The 17793-nt window shown below is 42.6% G+C and overlaps 1 protein-coding gene across 1 annotated transcript; it reads left to right on the top strand.

Moving 5' to 3' along the window:
• Nucleotides 1-12996: 12996 nt before the first annotated feature.
• Nucleotides 12997-16820, top strand: LOC137332134 (trypsin inhibitor ClTI-1-like). Its single transcript, XM_067995841.1, has 4 exons — nt 12997-13105; nt 14286-14326; nt 14423-14532; nt 16727-16820. Exons 1-4 carry the CDS (start codon nt 13051-13053, stop codon nt 16770-16772), a joined length of 252 nt encoding a protein of 83 aa, XP_067851942.1. The 5' UTR covers nt 12997-13050; the 3' UTR covers nt 16773-16820.
• Nucleotides 16821-17793: the final 973 nt, after the last annotated feature.

Genomic DNA, 17793 nt, shown 5'->3' with positions numbered 1-17793 from the left:
CAGATCCAGTTAACCTCCCCACCGGGATATTGGTCCCAGCTCTGTTCAAGTCCAGGCCGACTTGTTCACTCTTATCCTGGAAATGGAATTCTTCCCTCTGATATTGGGTAGAATTTCCACAGGGGATCCCTGATTTCTCACCATAGCTTCGGCGGTAAGATTGGCGAAAACCCGAGAGAAACAGCCAGTTGGAGGGTTAAATGTGTGGCTAGAGACAAACGCCTAGAATTTCACATCAAAAAGCTAACATTTTCCCTGATCTGCCCTTAACTGAACAGAATTACTTAGTATAGGTGAGTACTGTCAGCAGCAAGACCTTATTTTTGATAGGTAAGGGTATCAAGGGATATGTAGCTAAGGCGGGCAAATGGAGATGTGCTACAGATCGGCTATGATCTAATTGAATGGTGTAGCAGGCTCAAGAGGCTGAATGGCCTACTCTTGTTCCTATGTTCCTAAGGCATATCAGGGTTAGCAAGAAAGATGTTTGTTTTCCTGAATTCTAAATGTCACTAAAAATACTTAGATTGTTGCTTCCATGTATTTAAACCTTGTCCTATGAGGAAGCGATCAAATCTTACTAGGAAAAGAAATGTTTCTGAAGTTTTGCCATATAAATTAAAGTGATTATCATTCAAGTGATTTGTGATCATTACTTCTAACTTACAAATAACAATTAATTTTCAGTGCTACGCAGATATTTGATACATTTAATTAAAAAAGGATCCAGCAGTGCTTTGCTGACATTCACCAACTTTCCAGAGGAATCAGATATATATCAACACAAAACAGATTGTAATTCTTAGTAAATATTTTCTATTTGCAGATGGGTGTCCAAGTTATAAATTTTTAAAACATTTTTGATAAGAAGACATCTAAACTCATGGTTCATGCTTGTTCATCATCAATAACCAGGTTAAGTTGCTGAATTATTACATGAGAACATCACAGTACGAAATTTCCCAAGACATCTGACTGTAGTATGGGAAAGCCAACTTAGCTACGATATAGCTGCAGCTCTCCTTCCCATCTAGTTCTCGGAGGCTGCAGCTACCAATATCAGACTGATATGTGGAATGCAATGTACAGTCTTCAGGCCCGAGTTATATTGCTAACTGTGGGCTGTACTAAGGCAAGTGATAAAATGAGCTCTGTACATGAATGCTTGGGTACATGCACAAAGTTCCACTACCCAGGAAACATATTTTTAATGTTAGGAGATTGCAGCAGAAGCATCCATCTTCTTTTAACAATTAACAACAATGAAAAGCAAGTTTATGAAGTCCCCAGTACCACCTCAAAAGTCCACTTTTAAAATGCTTTTTCATATTTGCATGAAATCATATTTCAGCCAATGTGAACTCAAACCAATGTGATATAGCTTCCTGGAGCGATCTGATACCATTGGCTTAAGTGCACTCTGGAATCATCTGACTCGCAAGTTAGACTGCCACTTTATGTGTCAATGTGTAACCAAAGCTCCTTTGCATTGATGTGAAAGTAGCAGTAAAACTGCATCCTGAAGCAATCCCATATCATGACACATTTGACGAAGAAAGTCTTATTATGAACTGTTGCTAGATAAATTTGATGCAACCTAGCCTTCTTTTGATCCTAGCAATAAATTTCCTGGGCAAGGGAGTGAAACAAAGATACCTTGTATAATCAGTAAGAAGAATCATCTAAGTCTACCACTAACTAAATATAAGTATCTGTACAGTATGATGTGCAACCAGGAAACTCCAGTTATGCTGCCAGCTAAATGTTGCTGTGTACAGCATCCACCCCAAGAAAGGAGCTCTCTATGTGCATACAAGTATCATACACAGCACTTTGCTGCCCAGCCTATTAATATAAAATGTTAGGAAAGAGCAGGCTGGAGCATCAGTCCTCTGCTGATACTACATGATTCAATAATAAGTTTATAAAGTACCCAGGTGGGCAACTGGGTTGCCTGAGCACTTCTTAAACTTGGCTTTTCACTGGAGTTATAGTACATCCAGTATAAAGTTTAAGTGATGTGGAGCTACCTACTCGAGTTGATCTCATAGCTTTCAATTTCGATGCATTCAGGGGTCAGATCGGGACCTGACCTACCAAGTTTCACTGCTGATCTTGTGTTAAATCATCTACATATGTTATGCATCAACGTGGAAGTGCTAGTATAACTGCGCTGTTCAGTCCATTAGCTCCCCTAAATCTTTTATAGGGTGATGCAACAAATGCTAATCAGTAGGACTGCCCACCCAGTAATTTGAGAGATATGGAAGATAATTTACATCCTTTTCTTATGTTGTTCTCATGGGAATTCTGGAAAATAAAACACCTGTGAAAAACAGCATGATTACTTCCAGTGATTAATGCTGTAGCTGTGCCATTTATCATTGGTTTCGACAATAGCTCCCAATACTATTTTAGTGGTAGAGAAACTAATTGTTGCATTCTTTGTCAGAGTGCTCTGACCTCCAATGTTTGGATTGACTACATGATTAATTTTATTTCATTCGACAGCTCTCACACAGCAATCAATCACATGGTCTCAATTGTTCAGAGCATTCAAGCTCTCCCTAGAAGTCAAGTTACTTTGAGTTACATCAAAACTACAGCACAGAAACAGGCCATTTGGCCCAACTGGTCTATGCTTCATTATGCGATCATGCTCCACATGAGCCTCCTCCCTCCCTGCTTCATCTAACCCTATCAAGATACCCTTCTATTCCTTTCTCCCTCATGTGCTTATCTAGCTTCCCCTTAAATGCATCTATGCTATTTGCCTCAATTACTCCTTGTGGTAGCGAGTTCCACATTCTTACCACTCTTTGGGTAAAGAAGTTTCTCCTGAATTCCCTTTTGGATTTATTAGTGACTGTTTTATATTTATGAACTCTAGTTTTGGACTCCCTCACAAGTGGAAACATTTTTCTACGTCTACCCTATCAAACGTTATTATTATCTTAAAGATCTCTATCAGGTCACTCCTCAACCATCCCTTTTCTAGAGAAAAGAGTCCCAGTGTCAAAACTTAACACTATACCAATGCACTAACACCAAGACTAGTATTACAAAGAGAAAAGTTTTACTTTAATTGACTTGTATACAAGGGAAGAGCACTTTCAAGCAAAGGTCGAAGGTACAGCTTCTTCGAGTCAGTGAAACAGCTCATGTTTATCATGCTCATGCAGTTGGAAAGACTATCTGTAATCACCAGGTATTGTTCTGTGATTTATAAATGCGAAGGATTCGAGGATTTCATTTCCACAACATTCACCTGAGGAAGGAGGAAGCCTCCGAAAGCTTGTGAATTTCAAATAAAATTGTTGGACTATAACTTGGTGTTGTAAAATTGTTTACAATTGTCAACCCCAGTCCATCACTGGCATCTCCACATCATGTTTATACAGTTCAACAAGAACGCCCATCTGCTACAGAATATGGGCGTATACATACATTCTTTATTGGCTCAGGTAGTTGGTCAATCAAGTAGTGAGCCTGCCCCCTCTGAACGTCCATAGCTCTTTTTTATCTTGGCACGTAGGCTTCGTAGGCCTGAGCATTCTCATCCTCCCCACATTCTTGTCCTGGTTATCAGTAGGGCTGAAGTCAGTCTCAAGCTCATCCTCCCCACATTCCTGTCCTGGTTATCAGTAGGGCTGATTCAAGAAACTGTATTCTCATTATATTTTTGTAGTCAGCAATACCCTTATCTGCTAGGGGGGGGGGGGGCAGACGGTACTAAGCACCTGCTCAACTAACTTATTAATCAACATACCAAGGCTTAAACGTAATTACACAATTGTGCCTTTCTGTGTGTGTGCTGTAGCTACCCCATTATGTGAGCCAACAAAGAGTTAATATGGTCAAATACCCCTTCATGCATTGCTACATTAATATGGTCAAGAAACTGTTCATGCATTTCTACATTAATATGGTCAAGTATCTCTTTATGCATTTCTACACCAGCCTGTTCAGCCTTTCCTGATAAGATCCTCTCAGTTCTGGTATCATCCTTGTGATTCTTTTTTGCACCCTCTCCAATGCCTCTATATCCTTTCTATAACATGGGGACCAGAACTGTGTACAATACTCCAAGTGTGGTCTAACAAAATTCTATACAAGTTTAACATAACATTTTTTTGCTTTTCATTTCCATCCCTCTAGAAACGAACCCTAGTGCTTGATTTGCCTTTTTTTTATGGCCTTTTTAATCTGCATCGCTACTTTTAGTGATTTGTGTATCTGTACCTCTAGATCCCTTTGCTCCTCTATCCTGTTTCTCTGGAAGTTTTGAATAATGAGAGGTGATCTCATTAAAACGTATAAAATTCTTAGAGGGCTTGACAGGGTAGATGATGAGAGGCTGTTTCCCCTGGGTGGAGAGTCTAGAACTAGGGGGCATAGTCTCAGGATAAGGGGTCAGCCATTTAGGACTGAGATGAGGAGGAATTTCTTCACTCAGAGGCTTGTGAACCTTTGGAATTTTCTACCCCAGAGGGCTGGGGATGTTCAGTCGTTGAGTATATTCAAGGCTGAAATCGATAGATTTTTGCTCTCTAAGGGAATCAAGGGATACGGGGGTTGGGTGGGAAAGTGGAGTTGAGGTCGAAGATCAGCCATGGTCTTATTGAATGGTGTAGCAGGCTCCTGCTCTTATTTCTTATGTTCTTATGTTTGGACTATTATTATCCAAGCAGTATGTGGCCTCCTTATTCTTCCTACCAAAATGCAGCACCTCACACTTATCTACATTGAAATTCAATTGCCAATTACACGCTCATTCTGCAAGTTTATTAATGTCCTCTTGAATTTTGATGCATTCTTCCTTTGTATTAACTATACCCCCCAATTTGATGTCAGCTGCAAATTTTGAAATTGTACTTCCAAATTCTGAATCCAAACCATTAATGTAAATTGTGAACAACTGTGGTCCCAGCACCGATCCCTGTGGAACACCACTTCCCACCTTTTGCCAGTCTAAGTAGCTACCCTTAACCCCTACTCTCTGTTTTCTATTTTGTAGCCAAGTTGCTATCCATTCTGCTACTTGTCCTCTGACTCCACATGCTCTGACATTAGCCATGAGTTTACAATGCAGTACCTTATCAAAGGCCTTTTGAAAATCCAAATATATTACTTCTATTGCATTATCCTTCTCTACTCTTTCTGTTACTTTCTCAAAGAATTCAATAAGGTTGGTCTAGCATGACTTTCCCTTCTGAAATCCATGCTGACTATTCTTTATTATATTTTCGTTCTCTAGATGTTTTTCTATTACCTCTTTGAGTAAAGATTCCATTTTCTTTCCTACCACTGACGTTAGGCTAACTGTTCTATAGTTCCCTGAACTTGTTCTATCTCCCTTTTTAAATATAGAAATAACATTAGCTGTCTGCCAGTCCTCTGGCACTATTCCTTTTTCTAGTGAATTTTTATATTTGTTATAGTGCCTCTACTATTTCCTCCTGAACTTCTTTTAATATTCGTGGATGCAATCCATCCGGACCAGGGGTCTTTTCCTGCCTAAGTTTGATTAGTTTATCAATTATCTCCCCCCTTTCTATCTTAACTATTTTAATATTGTTTTCAATCTCTTCTTCTAATGTCCTGTCCACCTTGTTAGTCTTCCTGATAAATACAGAGGCAAAATAACTATTTAATATTTCTGCCATTTCGCTGCCCTTACCTGTGAGTTCATCATGTGCATCCCTGTTCTGATTTTTCTTTTGTTATTTATGTGCCTGTAGAATACCTTACTATTTCTTTTTATATTCCTTGATAATTTAATCTCGTAGTTCCTCTTTCCTTCACTAATTATTTTTTTGATTTGTTTTCTAACCTCTTTGTATTCCCTTTTGTCATCCACTCCTTTATTGCCTGTGTACTTAGAGTATGCCTTTTGCTTTAGTGTCAATTTTACCCTTATCTCTTTATTCATCCATGGTGTTTCATTATTGGCCTGTTTGTTCTTGGTTTTGAGAGGAATTATCACATTACACTTACACACTCTCTAACAGCACTCTGAAATTAAGGGATGCATTTTGTGTAATATTACTATATATTAAAACATGTTCCTTAGTACCCTGCAACAAACTGTACAATGGCTTCTCAAAATATATATACGTTTTCTTTTAATGCAAAAAAGTAAATGATTTACCTCCTGAGATTGGTTGTAAACCATAAATTAGCAGGGTAAGTAAAAGAAATGTAGTCATTAACAATCGACTTCAACTAAAGCAAGATTGTTACATTTTCTGCTGGCATTACATTTTTTTTCCCCTATGCAGATTCTGTTGCCTCATGTATAAGAAATGAAATCTTGAAAATATCTTCTCCTTTTGCAATTCAGCTGGCTATATATATTTTATAAATTAGCAGATCTCTTGTGACATTGTTTATGGTGAATCAGCGGAGATGTTAAAGTGTGACACCTGGGATGTAATTTTAACCCCGAGGGACAGGTGGGTTGAGGGTGGGTGGGAAGGTAGAATTGGTAAAACCTGATCCCAACCCACACACTTCTGGTTTTAACGGAGGTGGGTTGGGGGTGGGTGACCAATCTGCTCTCAGGAGGCGGGTCGGTTAGTAAAATCTTTTAAGGAGGCTGCGTGCCTCCATTTTAATTCAATTTGTCCGACCCCCACTGATGTCCAACCCCCCCCGATGTCTGCCAATCCCTATGCTGACCTCCCAACCCTGCTGTCTCCGACTCCCACGATGATCGATCCCCCGCTGACCGACCCACCGGATGACCGACCGCCCCCCCCCGATAACTGACTCCCCGAAGATCGAATCCCCTTCCTCAATGATCGATCCCCCCCCGATGACCGCACCCCCCAACGATGTCTCTAGCCCCCACTGATGACTGATCCCCATCCTCAATGATCAGCCCCCCCTCCCCCGATGACCAAACCCCCCTCCTTGATGTTCAGCGCCAAGCCCCCGATGTCAGACTTACCTCTGATCCGTTCCATGACTGCTTTCTCGTCCAATAGTCAGTCAGCCTTTCAATCTGGCTGGCTGGCGCGCGGCAAACCTGCTGAAAAAATTAAAAAGACGTTGTTACGTCAAAATTGTAAGGACGTCTGGGAAACCCATACTTCCGGGTTTCCCATCCCCATTCTCCATGGCTCGGGGTGAAAATCCAGGCCATGAAGTCTGATGGCTAAAGTGTAACATGATGTAAGTGTGATGTTTATAGGAATTATGTACTATGCAAAACTTTTAATATATTAGAAAGAGGTTTATTGGGTTCTTCACTGAGGGGTTTAATTTTTTAACAGGAGAAGTAAACTAACACAGCACACATTAGACATTCAACGTTGCATAAGTCTTGGAGTTGGAGCCATAGATAGGCAGGACACATGCTTAGTATTTTTTTAATCATTGAATTGGAAAAGATAAGGAGCGGGACTAATTGGATAGCTCTTTCAAAGAGGCGGCACAGGCAGAATGGGCTGAATGGCTTCCTTCTGTGCTGTATCCTTCTATGATTCTATGATTCCATGAAATGAAATTAGATTGAAACAATAAACTGTAACTCCTGGGAGCGTATTCATTTCAACAACAAATAGTTCCTGTGACGAGACTGCAGGCTTGCAAATGATGAATGTCGATGTGGGGGAGACATGGGGCATCATTTTAGCACCCGCTATCGGGTGTGTTCCTGGCGGGGGGGCCCCGAAAATTGGGAAATCCCGGAGCGGGACCGGAGCCCGCCTCAAACCCGCGCACTTCCGGGTTCCCCACTGAAGCGCCGGCGTGCGCGCGCAGCCCCCGCTGGTGGGAATCCCGCAGGCAATTAAAGCCAGCGGAATGCCACTTGAAGCTATTTACTTTGCTTGTTCAGGTCATTAACTGACCTGATTAAAGGATTATGTGAGGAGGGGTGGGATTTTAAAGCAAACTGGGACTGTTTCCCACACTGGGGGAAACACTCCAAGTTCAAATGGACCTGTTGCAGCTGTCAGCCTGTGGCAGCTGCAAAGGTCCATTTGACAGGTGGGGGTGGGAGACCCTCACTCATTGCAGGAGGCCACTCTGTCACTTGGGACAAAGTTTGACCTCCACCACCCTCCTCTTGACAATCAAAGTCACCAACCTGCACACTTACCCAGGGGTCCAGAGACATGTACCTACCTTGCGGACCCCCTCAGATGTACATCTTCTGGATGGGGTCCGCCGTAGCTGCAGTCATGACCTCCTCGGAGGGCGAACAGTATCACCAGCCTCACCAGCCTCGCCATCCATGCCGTCCACCTCTGACACATGGAACTCCACAACAGAGTGCTGTGACACATCCACCTGTACAGCGGGAGGGAGGGCTACCGCAGAGAGAGATGCGTCGCAGAGGGCACTACCCTCGCCACAGGGTCAACAGACCGAGGCTCAGCTTCCTGAACCTCTCTGAGCAGCAGTGTACACGGAGGCTCAGAGTCACTCGACATTTAGTCGTGGACATCTGCAGCCTCCTTCATGCCAAGCTGCTCCCGGCTGGCCCGAGCACCATCTTCTTACCCGTCGCTGTCAAAGTCACCACTGCCCTCAACAACTTCTCCTCCGCATCCTTCCAGGGTGCCACCGGGGACATCGCCGATGTCTCTCAGCCGTCTGCACAAAAGAGCCTTGCAAATACACCTACACCCACTCTGCAGTGACACAATGGGTGGCATCAGTTGTGGGTCTTCATAGTGATCCTCAGGAAAGGGCATTATTGCACAAACCAGACAAGATTCGCAAAGACGTGGCAGTAGTGATGCCAATATAATATGTGATGTGAGTTGATCAGAAATCAAATATAAGTAACAACCATGACAAACCCTCAACCACCCTTGTGCATCCCCTTCATGCTCACGACACGTTTGCCTTACGCTGCCTACTGCACATATGTGATGCATGCCCTGTGGCTACAGCACAGGTAGTGGCAGGTTGAGTGAGGCTGACTGTGAAAGAGATGCACGAGAGGGTGAGTATGAGATAGAGCCATGAGATTGTATGAGGATTGGGTTGAGTGGTAGTGGTGGGATGAGTACTGGCGAGGTGAGTAGGTGCAGGTAAGATGAGGATGAGGTTTGAGTGGGTATGAGGGGTGATGTGACAGAGTAGTGTTGGCAGTGCAGAAGGAGATGTGGGGTGGGGGCGGTGATGTGGCAGACGGAGTGTAGGGGAAAGTGTAAGTGTACTCACTTTGGCTGACCTACTGAGGTCATTGGAGCGCCTCCTGCATTGTATGCAGGTGGGCGATATGTTGGTGGTGCAGGTAACCTCCTCTGCCACCTCGAGGCAGGCCTTCCTGGTGGCAGAGGCAGGCCACTCCCTCCCGCACGCCGGGGGGAAGATCTCTGTCCTCCCCCTCCTCCTCACCCCGTGTATTGATACCTGGAGTGAGGCATCATTAAACTGGGAGCAGCCTTCCCCCAGGGCTGCTCCATGCTGTAATTTTTTCTATTTGTTGCAGCATCTGTCAGTGGAGGAGTGCCCCTTTAAATAGAGCTCCTCCAGCTGACAGATCTTACTGCGCATGCGCAGCCCGCCCGACGCGCAGATCAGCAGTGGAGAACCCGGAGGACCAGGTAAGTGGATCCAATTGGGCTACGATCGCGCGGGTTGCTGGCTGATTTCGCCGGGCGCGGATAGCCCCCCCCCCGCCGAGAACCCGCAGCCCTGGTAACATCGGGCCCATTGGAGCTGTTCTGTTGCCCATGAAACTGTACAGCAGCATAACGCACTGCTTCCAGCAGAAGACATATGAAAAATGCATGGTACAAATTTTTGTCATATTCTATACATTAAGCCTTGATGGACCCAAGCGACCTAAAGTATTTCATAAAGTATAAATGTCAAAGAGAAAGGTAAAAAGTGCAGAGAATTGATACATTTTTAAAAATTGAAAAGGAGCCTTAGTGTTTGGGTACATGCACGAACTGTGCCAACTTGGTAGTTTGCTCACATTGTGTTCCCTGCTTCACTTTTGATATCTGAAGGATGTGCTAACTAAAGATGTACATCAACACACATCGGTCTCACCACTTTCCAGATCACGGCCTAGAAATCTGATTGTGCCTGAAAATGGGCATGCAGGTGGTGCATGGGGTGGGGCTAGCACTGCACATTCCTGTTAGTAGTGACTCATTAGCTGTATGCCCATTGGGTGGGCCGGTTGACAGGCATCTCTGAACGTCACTGAAAAGCAGCCAGCACCTCTTAAAAGGGAGGAGAACTCTGACTGCAAACAACAGTTACCCCGCAGGATGACTGCAAGAGATCCAGAGAGGCACTCAGGTTCTCTGATGTTGCGTTGGAGGTCCTGGTGCATGTAGTACACAGAATGAGGGACATCCTCTTCACCTCAGGGGGCAGAAATCCCTCCAGCCATCAACTCTGACGACAGTGGGAGCAGATCGCAGATTATGTCAACGCCAGAAGCTTAGCACCCAGAACATGGCTGCAATGCCAGAAAAAGTTCAATGACCTCACTAGAGTTATCAAGGTAAGAATTGTTGGTAAGAATCACCGGGTACGAATGCACAGGAGCTAGGGCAGAGGGATAGGACGCCATAGGTGCCACTTATCTCTCTGCTCTCCCTTTATCCTAAAAGCCAACCCTTGTCCCTCTCTTTTATTTTTGGTGCTGAATATATGGAGGCCAGCCTTCCTGAAGGTGCACCTTCTCTTCCTCTCTGCTCACACCTCCACCACCTCCAGCATCACTACTCACAATACTCCCCTCCCCCACTTCCCTTTGCTCTCCTACAATTACTGCACCACAATTCACTAAACCTCTTTCTTCTCATACTCACACACTCACCATTATTGATACCCTAATTTACCCACAACTCACATCTGACACTGACTACCAGCTATTCCCCCATGACAGGCTCATTCTCTAAACACCTCACAGGAATCTCACTAACATACTCCCTTCTTTCTTGGAGGAAAAGGTCTCCCACAACTTCAGATAGCAGGCTGGCACCAGAGGAGAAAGGGTACGCCTGCACACCCTCTCCCTCTTGAGGAAAGCATGCTGGCCATCATGGGCAGGGGGAGAATTGTGGCAACGCTGGAGGAGATGACACAGGGTTTCTTCATACCTTATCCTCCTTTTCCCTCACCCTACACACTGCATGGTAAACTGCAGATGTTTTCTCCACCCACTTGTCTCTCTGCTCTCCCTTTACCCTAAAAGCCAACCCTTGTCCCTCTCTTTTATTTCAGGTGCCGAATATATGGAGGCCAGCCTTCCTGAAGGTGCACCTTCTCTTGACCTCACCCTTGCAAGCACCAGCTCAGATACCGGTACCAGGCGTACTTTAGAAGCTAGGTTAGAGGAGACATCTATACGTGGTGAATCACCGGGTACGAATGCACAGGAGCTAGGGCAGGGGGATAGGACGCCACAGGTGCCAGCTTGCGGGAGGGCGAGATCATATACTAGTGATGCTGCAGATGACTCAGATGCTGGCTTCCATGGTTCAGGCTACCAAAGAAGGCTCATGGGCATATGCTAGGAATTTTTAGTTGCACTGGGCAGCCTGCCAGTGAGCTTGTGCACAATGTGGCAGAGAATGGAGGAATCCAGCTCCAACTTGTCTCAAGGCTTCGCGCAGAGCATGGAGACTGTGGTGTCCAATGTGGACCGAGTGATCAGTTCCATTACCACCACAGTGGCGCCATCCCCACCATGAAGACTTTCCTGACAGCGCTCTCAGCTTCCATGGAAGCTCAGATAGCTGCCATCTTGGTTCTGGGGCCAGTGACGACAGGGGCCAGAGCATCAACTCACTCCTGCACTCTGGTCTCGAGTAGAGCCATAGGAATGTTGAGACGCAGTCCCAGGAGAGTGGCCTTGGCTCCATGGGAGAGGCACCTGCGGTCGTCTCTCAGGCTGAAAGCATGCCTACTCCCCCGCCAGTGCCCTTAATACCACTCAGCCAGCTGGCACAGCCTGCCATGATCCACGCCAAGATTCTGCAGTCTGCAGCTGCTCAAGGTCATCCACCACTTGCATCTGAAGTGTCCTCAATAGAAGCTCAGCTTCGATCTTCCAAGCTGTAACCACTGGGGAAACATTAGGATAGGAAAACGAGCACACAAGACAGGCACTAAAGGGCTTGCAGAATGGTGATTCATGATTCTTTTTGTCAATGCTGACATACTGTGAGAATATGTTTGATGAATGTGTTTTTTGTTCTGGATTTGGTGTTGATGTTCATATTTGTCGTTAAGTAAGGGCAAGACCCTTAAGTCTGGACTGAAGGAAGGCAATCTGATGGTGGTAGTAAGGACGTTGGTGATAAGGATTGTGGGACTTTCGGTGTATTGGGGATAGCAGGGCTGATTTAGGTGAAGCACTCCTCGATGACCTGTTCTCTGACAACTCTGGAAGCTAGGGGCACTGACGGTTGCTGCCTCCCCTCCTCCTCATATGTTTGGTCCTTGGCATTCCAATAAGAATGTGTCCTGGGTACTGAGTTTGCAGAAGTTATGCACAACTGCACTATAGGGTGTAGAATTTGGAATTATAACATATTTGCAAATTATATAACAGTTGCCCCCTTTGTTATCTATTGCAATCCACGTTTGAAACTAATGCCTTCAGACAAGGTATTTTTATAATTGAAGAAAATGTTGACTTATGCAACGAATTATCAAGAGAATGGAGAAATCGTCTCACTTTTAGGAATCAGACATGATCATTATAAGCTGTTTAAGCAAATATTTACTGACAATGAAAGTTTCTGCCCAACGTTTTTTATAATGCTACAAGAATCAGTACTTTAAGTAAAAACATTCCTGATTAATTGAGTTGTTTTGTGAATGACTCACTTAATGGCCATCACTTAATCAAATTCATTGAAAGTATAACATTTTGTAAGCAATGTTGAAAGAGATAAGCAACATTAGAAAACGATGATACAACTATTGCAGGTAGCCGTTGTGCAATGACTTATCTTTCGTCATGTGCCTAGTGATGTCACAAACATGATGACCAGGATCATTTAAAGATATAAATACTGCTGAAATCAAGTTTTTCAAAGCAACCCCAGAAATTTCAAAATGAAGAGAACAAAATCTTTTCTCATTGTAGCCCTTGTGCTTTTCATTTTTGCTGGTGAGTACAATTTGCATTGTTTTATAGGGTATTATATCCAATTTCAGTAATAGTAACACCCATAATTATTTTGGTATCAACAATACCTGCAAATGGGAGAAATGTAAAAAAAAATTCGAAATAACTTGTGTGCAACAGAATGAGGAGGCAAATAAAGCACCTAAAAGTCATTCTGTATAAAATCAAAGTTCATCTTCCAACATTGATGGGGTGGATTTTCAACTTCCGTACAAAATGGGCGTGTAGTTGACAGAGTGGCTTTACCACTCGCCTGAAGCCAGCGTCAGGAGGCCCAAACTGTTTTTAAGGTTCCGATCTTCATTTGAATGTTGCACCAAGAGGGTTGGAGAGTGGGTATTTAGCCAGCTCATACGCCTGCTTACAGGCCTGCCCGTAAATTCTTGGGTGTCCAAGTGATGGCTGAGATTCAACCCTTTCCTCCCTGCCCCACCCCCCTCTGATTTTCCTCTTCCAGCCCCCTGTTTTTCACCCCCGATAAAACAAAATGCTCAGATTATCTAAAGAGATACAGAACTTTCATTACCGTCACAGTTGGAAATGTTCATTTCAGAATTTACTCATTGGGGGTTCCTTTACATATAAATCCTTGCTATGGATTTGTAAAAAAATATGTACATTAGATCTCCACATGTTTAGAAGTATCAGACAATCTTTCATTTGTTGTGTGTGGTTTTATTTGCAATATTTTTAACACTGTTCATTTATCTCATATTCTATTAAACTCTTTTTATTTTTTCTATCTTCGTTACTACTGAAGTGATGATGCAAACCACCTGTGCCTTTGAAATTTGACAAATAATTTATTTCCCTCTTTTAAAACTGCAGGAAGTGTGCCAGGTTTTCAATGAAACAACCAGAAGCTACAAGAAGATATAAAATAGTAGCTTCTAAATCCAGGGATGCATCCATTTGGATATGTTATTTGATAATGTCTTGCATTTTAAAAGATTCATAACAGTCAGTAAACAGTGCAAAATATAACTTTTGTCTTCAACACTTTTTAATGTATTAGAAAGATTTATTGGTTAATGTATATGCCTTTTGTCACATTTCCGCAAAATGTCATTTGCCTTTGTCTTCCCCACGGCTTATGAGATCGATTTAGTTAAGCGTGCAATTAAGTAACCTACATTCTATGTGAAATCTTTGTATATTTCAGATATGTCCAAAACTATTAATACTATTGAAGAAACTGAACAGGTAAGATCATAATTTGATTTGTTACTTGATACTTAAAGGGATTTTTACAGGATTTGTTTCTTAGTATTGAGTTTTGATATTTTTAATCTCTTGTAGCCTGCCTGTGATAAATACATTTTGCCAGCGTGTCCAAGGAATTATGCTCCTGTCTGTGGCACAGATGGCAACACATATTCAAACGAGTGTTTGATGTGTGTTGAGATCATGTGAGTGAATTCATTATTTCTTTCACATTAGGTTAAGGGGTAGAAATATGAATCACGTGAAAAGCCAGAGTACATTTCATTTACACAGATATCAGTACAATATAATGCAATTAGAAAGAATACACAAACTGATTACATGAACAACACTTAGCCAAGCACAGACATCCTAAATAGCAAATAATTGCTTTTCAACCAAATAAAAACCTTCCAATAAGTTATTAGATAAAACTACTGGATTTTTTTTATGATTAAGTTCTTTTTTATTGAAAGTAGCACCAAAGATAACAAAATCCTCAAATTGCAATAAAGATTTACATTTCAGAGGAACAACACCGACAGATTTGGTTACAAGCAGATACATACCTGGAAAATTCAGGGAGATGTTAAAAAGAAATCTGTAGTCCAATAATGTTAACAGAACTTAGAAAAGAAAAAAATGTAAAGCTGCATTAGCATTTTCTCAGACCTTCTGCCCTTTCCACACAAAAGGCAGTAGAAATCTGGAATTCTCTGCTCCAAAAGGCTGTGGATGCTGAGACAATTGGAATTTTCAAGACGGAGATAGATAGATTTTTGTTAGGTAAGGGTATCAAGAGATATGGAGGTAAGGCAGGTAAATGGAGTTGAGGTACAGATCAGCTATGATCTAATTGAATGATGGAGCAGGCTCGAGGGGCCGAATGGCCGACTCCTATTCCTATGTTCCAATGCTGCTGCGCCGCTGTAATTTCCATGCTGGAAGTGCGGCGGAAACCCCATATACGCATGTAAACAAAGTTACAGCACTGGAGCGGCAGAAAGCCAGAGGAAATTCAGGGCCATTATTTGTATGGGAATGCTCTGAAGACTAAAAGTTAATTTACATTTTCCTCAATGAATAATAACTTATATAATTAGAAACTGTGGAACTTAAACTGTGGTTGATAGTGAGGAAGAAAGCTGTAGACTGCAGGAAGATATCAATGGACTTGTCAGGTGGGCAGAAAAGTGGCAAATGGAATTCAATCCAGAGAAGTGTGAGGTAATGCATTTGGGGAGGGCAAACAAGGCAAGGGAGTACACAATAAATGGGAGGATACTGAGAGGTGTAGAGGAACAAAGGGACCTTGGAGTGCATGTTCACGGATCCCTGAAGGTAGCAGGACAGGTAGATAAGGTGGTTAAAAAGGCATACGGGATACTTTCCTTTATTAGCCGAGACACAGAATATAAGAGCAGGGAGGTTATGCCAGAACTGTACAAAACATTGGTTAGGCCACAGCTTGAGTACTGCATTCAGTTCTGGTCACCACATTACAGGAAAGATGTGATTGCACTAGAGAGGGTACAGAGGAGATTTATGAGGATGTTGCCAGGGCTGGAGAATTTTAGTTATGAGAAAAGATTGGATAGGCTGGGGTTGTTTTCTTTGGAACAAAGGAGGCTGAGGGGAGATTTAATTGAGGTGTATAAAATTATGATGGAACTAGATAAAGTGGAAAGGGAGGACCTATTTCCCTTAGCAGAGCGGTCAGTGACCAGGGGGCATAGATTCAAAGTATTTGGTAGAAGGATTAAAGAGGAGCTGAGGAGAATTTTTTTCACCCAGAAGGTGGTGGGGGTCTGGGACTCACTGCCTGAAAGGGTGGTAGAGGCAGAAACCCTTAACTCATTTAAAAAGTACTTGGATGTGCACCTGAAGTGCCGTAACCTGCAGGGCTACGGACCAAGTGCTGGAAAGTGGGATTAAACTGGATAGCTCTTTTTTAGCCAGCACTGACATGATGGGCTGAATAGCCTCCTTCTGTGCCGTAACTTTCTATGATTCTATTCTAAACCATAGAGCAGAATTAAGATCAATAAAAATGTTACAGTTATAAGAATAATGACACTATTAAATGCTGAATACAATGAGGGTGTTATTAGACCAGTGAAACAAAACAGATGGTTCAAAACAGTCCAAGGATATAAAGTGAATAATGACTTTGTGACGACTTTATGTGTGGGAATATACCAACATGATTCAGATGTTCACCCTTAAAGTCTGCCAGTTTCCCTTTAACTGTGTTTTCCTTCCTTTACTTAAGAAATTCACTAAAGTTCTCACTCCTACACCAATAACCTTTGTGCTCAGTTGTCTGTCTAATTTGTCAGTAATGAAAGTTAATAAAGATCAGTAATCACCGTCTTACACTGACTATTCTGTATTCTTCAGGCAAAGAAAAGTCAACATCCGTATAACTAAACTAGCGGAGTGTTGAAGTTCCACATTTCGACACCAGAAGACAAAGTGCATTTTGCAGAAGGAATGAATGTCTAAATTGTGAACAAAATAAACAGAAAAACTTAATACTGTACACGTTGAGTTTTTTTTCTTCCCCTTAAAAAGTCAGTATGAGGGCGTGGTTAGTTTAATATTGCTAGAAGTAGAGCATTTACCTCCTGACCAGCAGGGCGCATTCTTGATAAAATCCACTTACAACAGTGGAGTTAGTTTTATTGGTTCTAAGACCAGTGTGAAAGACAAGTGTGACATCTTGGGGGATGATTATCTGACTTAATCCACTAAAGAGCAGGTCAGTCAGCATCTGCAAAGAGAAAAGGTCTGTACTCTTCATCAGAACTGAACACTAAGAAAAATAGTTTTCAGTTCCAATAAATGTACACACCTGGAATATCATAACCTATCTTTTCACTTGAAAGATTCTGACTGACTGACATGCTGTGTATTTCCAGCATGTTTTGTTTTTATTTCAGATTTGCATCACTTCAAGTATATCCTTTTTATTTAAACCCGTTACCTACTTGTTTCTTTGTAACAATTCAACAGTGTTTACAAACTATTGATGTGGGACCACTATTTAAAGCAGAAACTGCACTTGCCAGAAATGGTTCTGCTGGTGGTAACTGGCAAGTGGAGAATGGAAAATTGGGTCTGATTGAACTCACTGACTTCCTGCTTGTTCTACACACTATGCTATCTTCCATTCCTGGTTTTTCACTAGCAAAATAGGCAAGAGTCCCTATTGACCTTCATATTCCATGCTAATGAGGGCATTGTGAGGCTGTTCTCCATTTTCTATATTTCAGGCACAATCCTCACCCAGCACTAAGCCTGCCAATTTAAAGAGGACATTAAAGGATCAACAACATTGGTCCAGAAATTGCTTAGAAAAGAATGGTGAACTCAACAGCGCTCACCGTTGTTAGTGGTAAAATCGAGGAGCAAGTTCCAGAGTTTGCACATGCACAGTCAAATGTGGAAATCTGGAACTTGCTCCT

Source organism: Heptranchias perlo, chromosome 14, assembly GCF_035084215.1.
Source record: "Heptranchias perlo isolate sHepPer1 chromosome 14, sHepPer1.hap1, whole genome shotgun sequence".
In the NCBI taxonomy this organism is placed as follows: domain Eukaryota; kingdom Metazoa; phylum Chordata; class Chondrichthyes; order Hexanchiformes; family Hexanchidae; genus Heptranchias; species Heptranchias perlo.
This window is presented reverse-complemented; position numbering and strand designations above follow the sequence as displayed.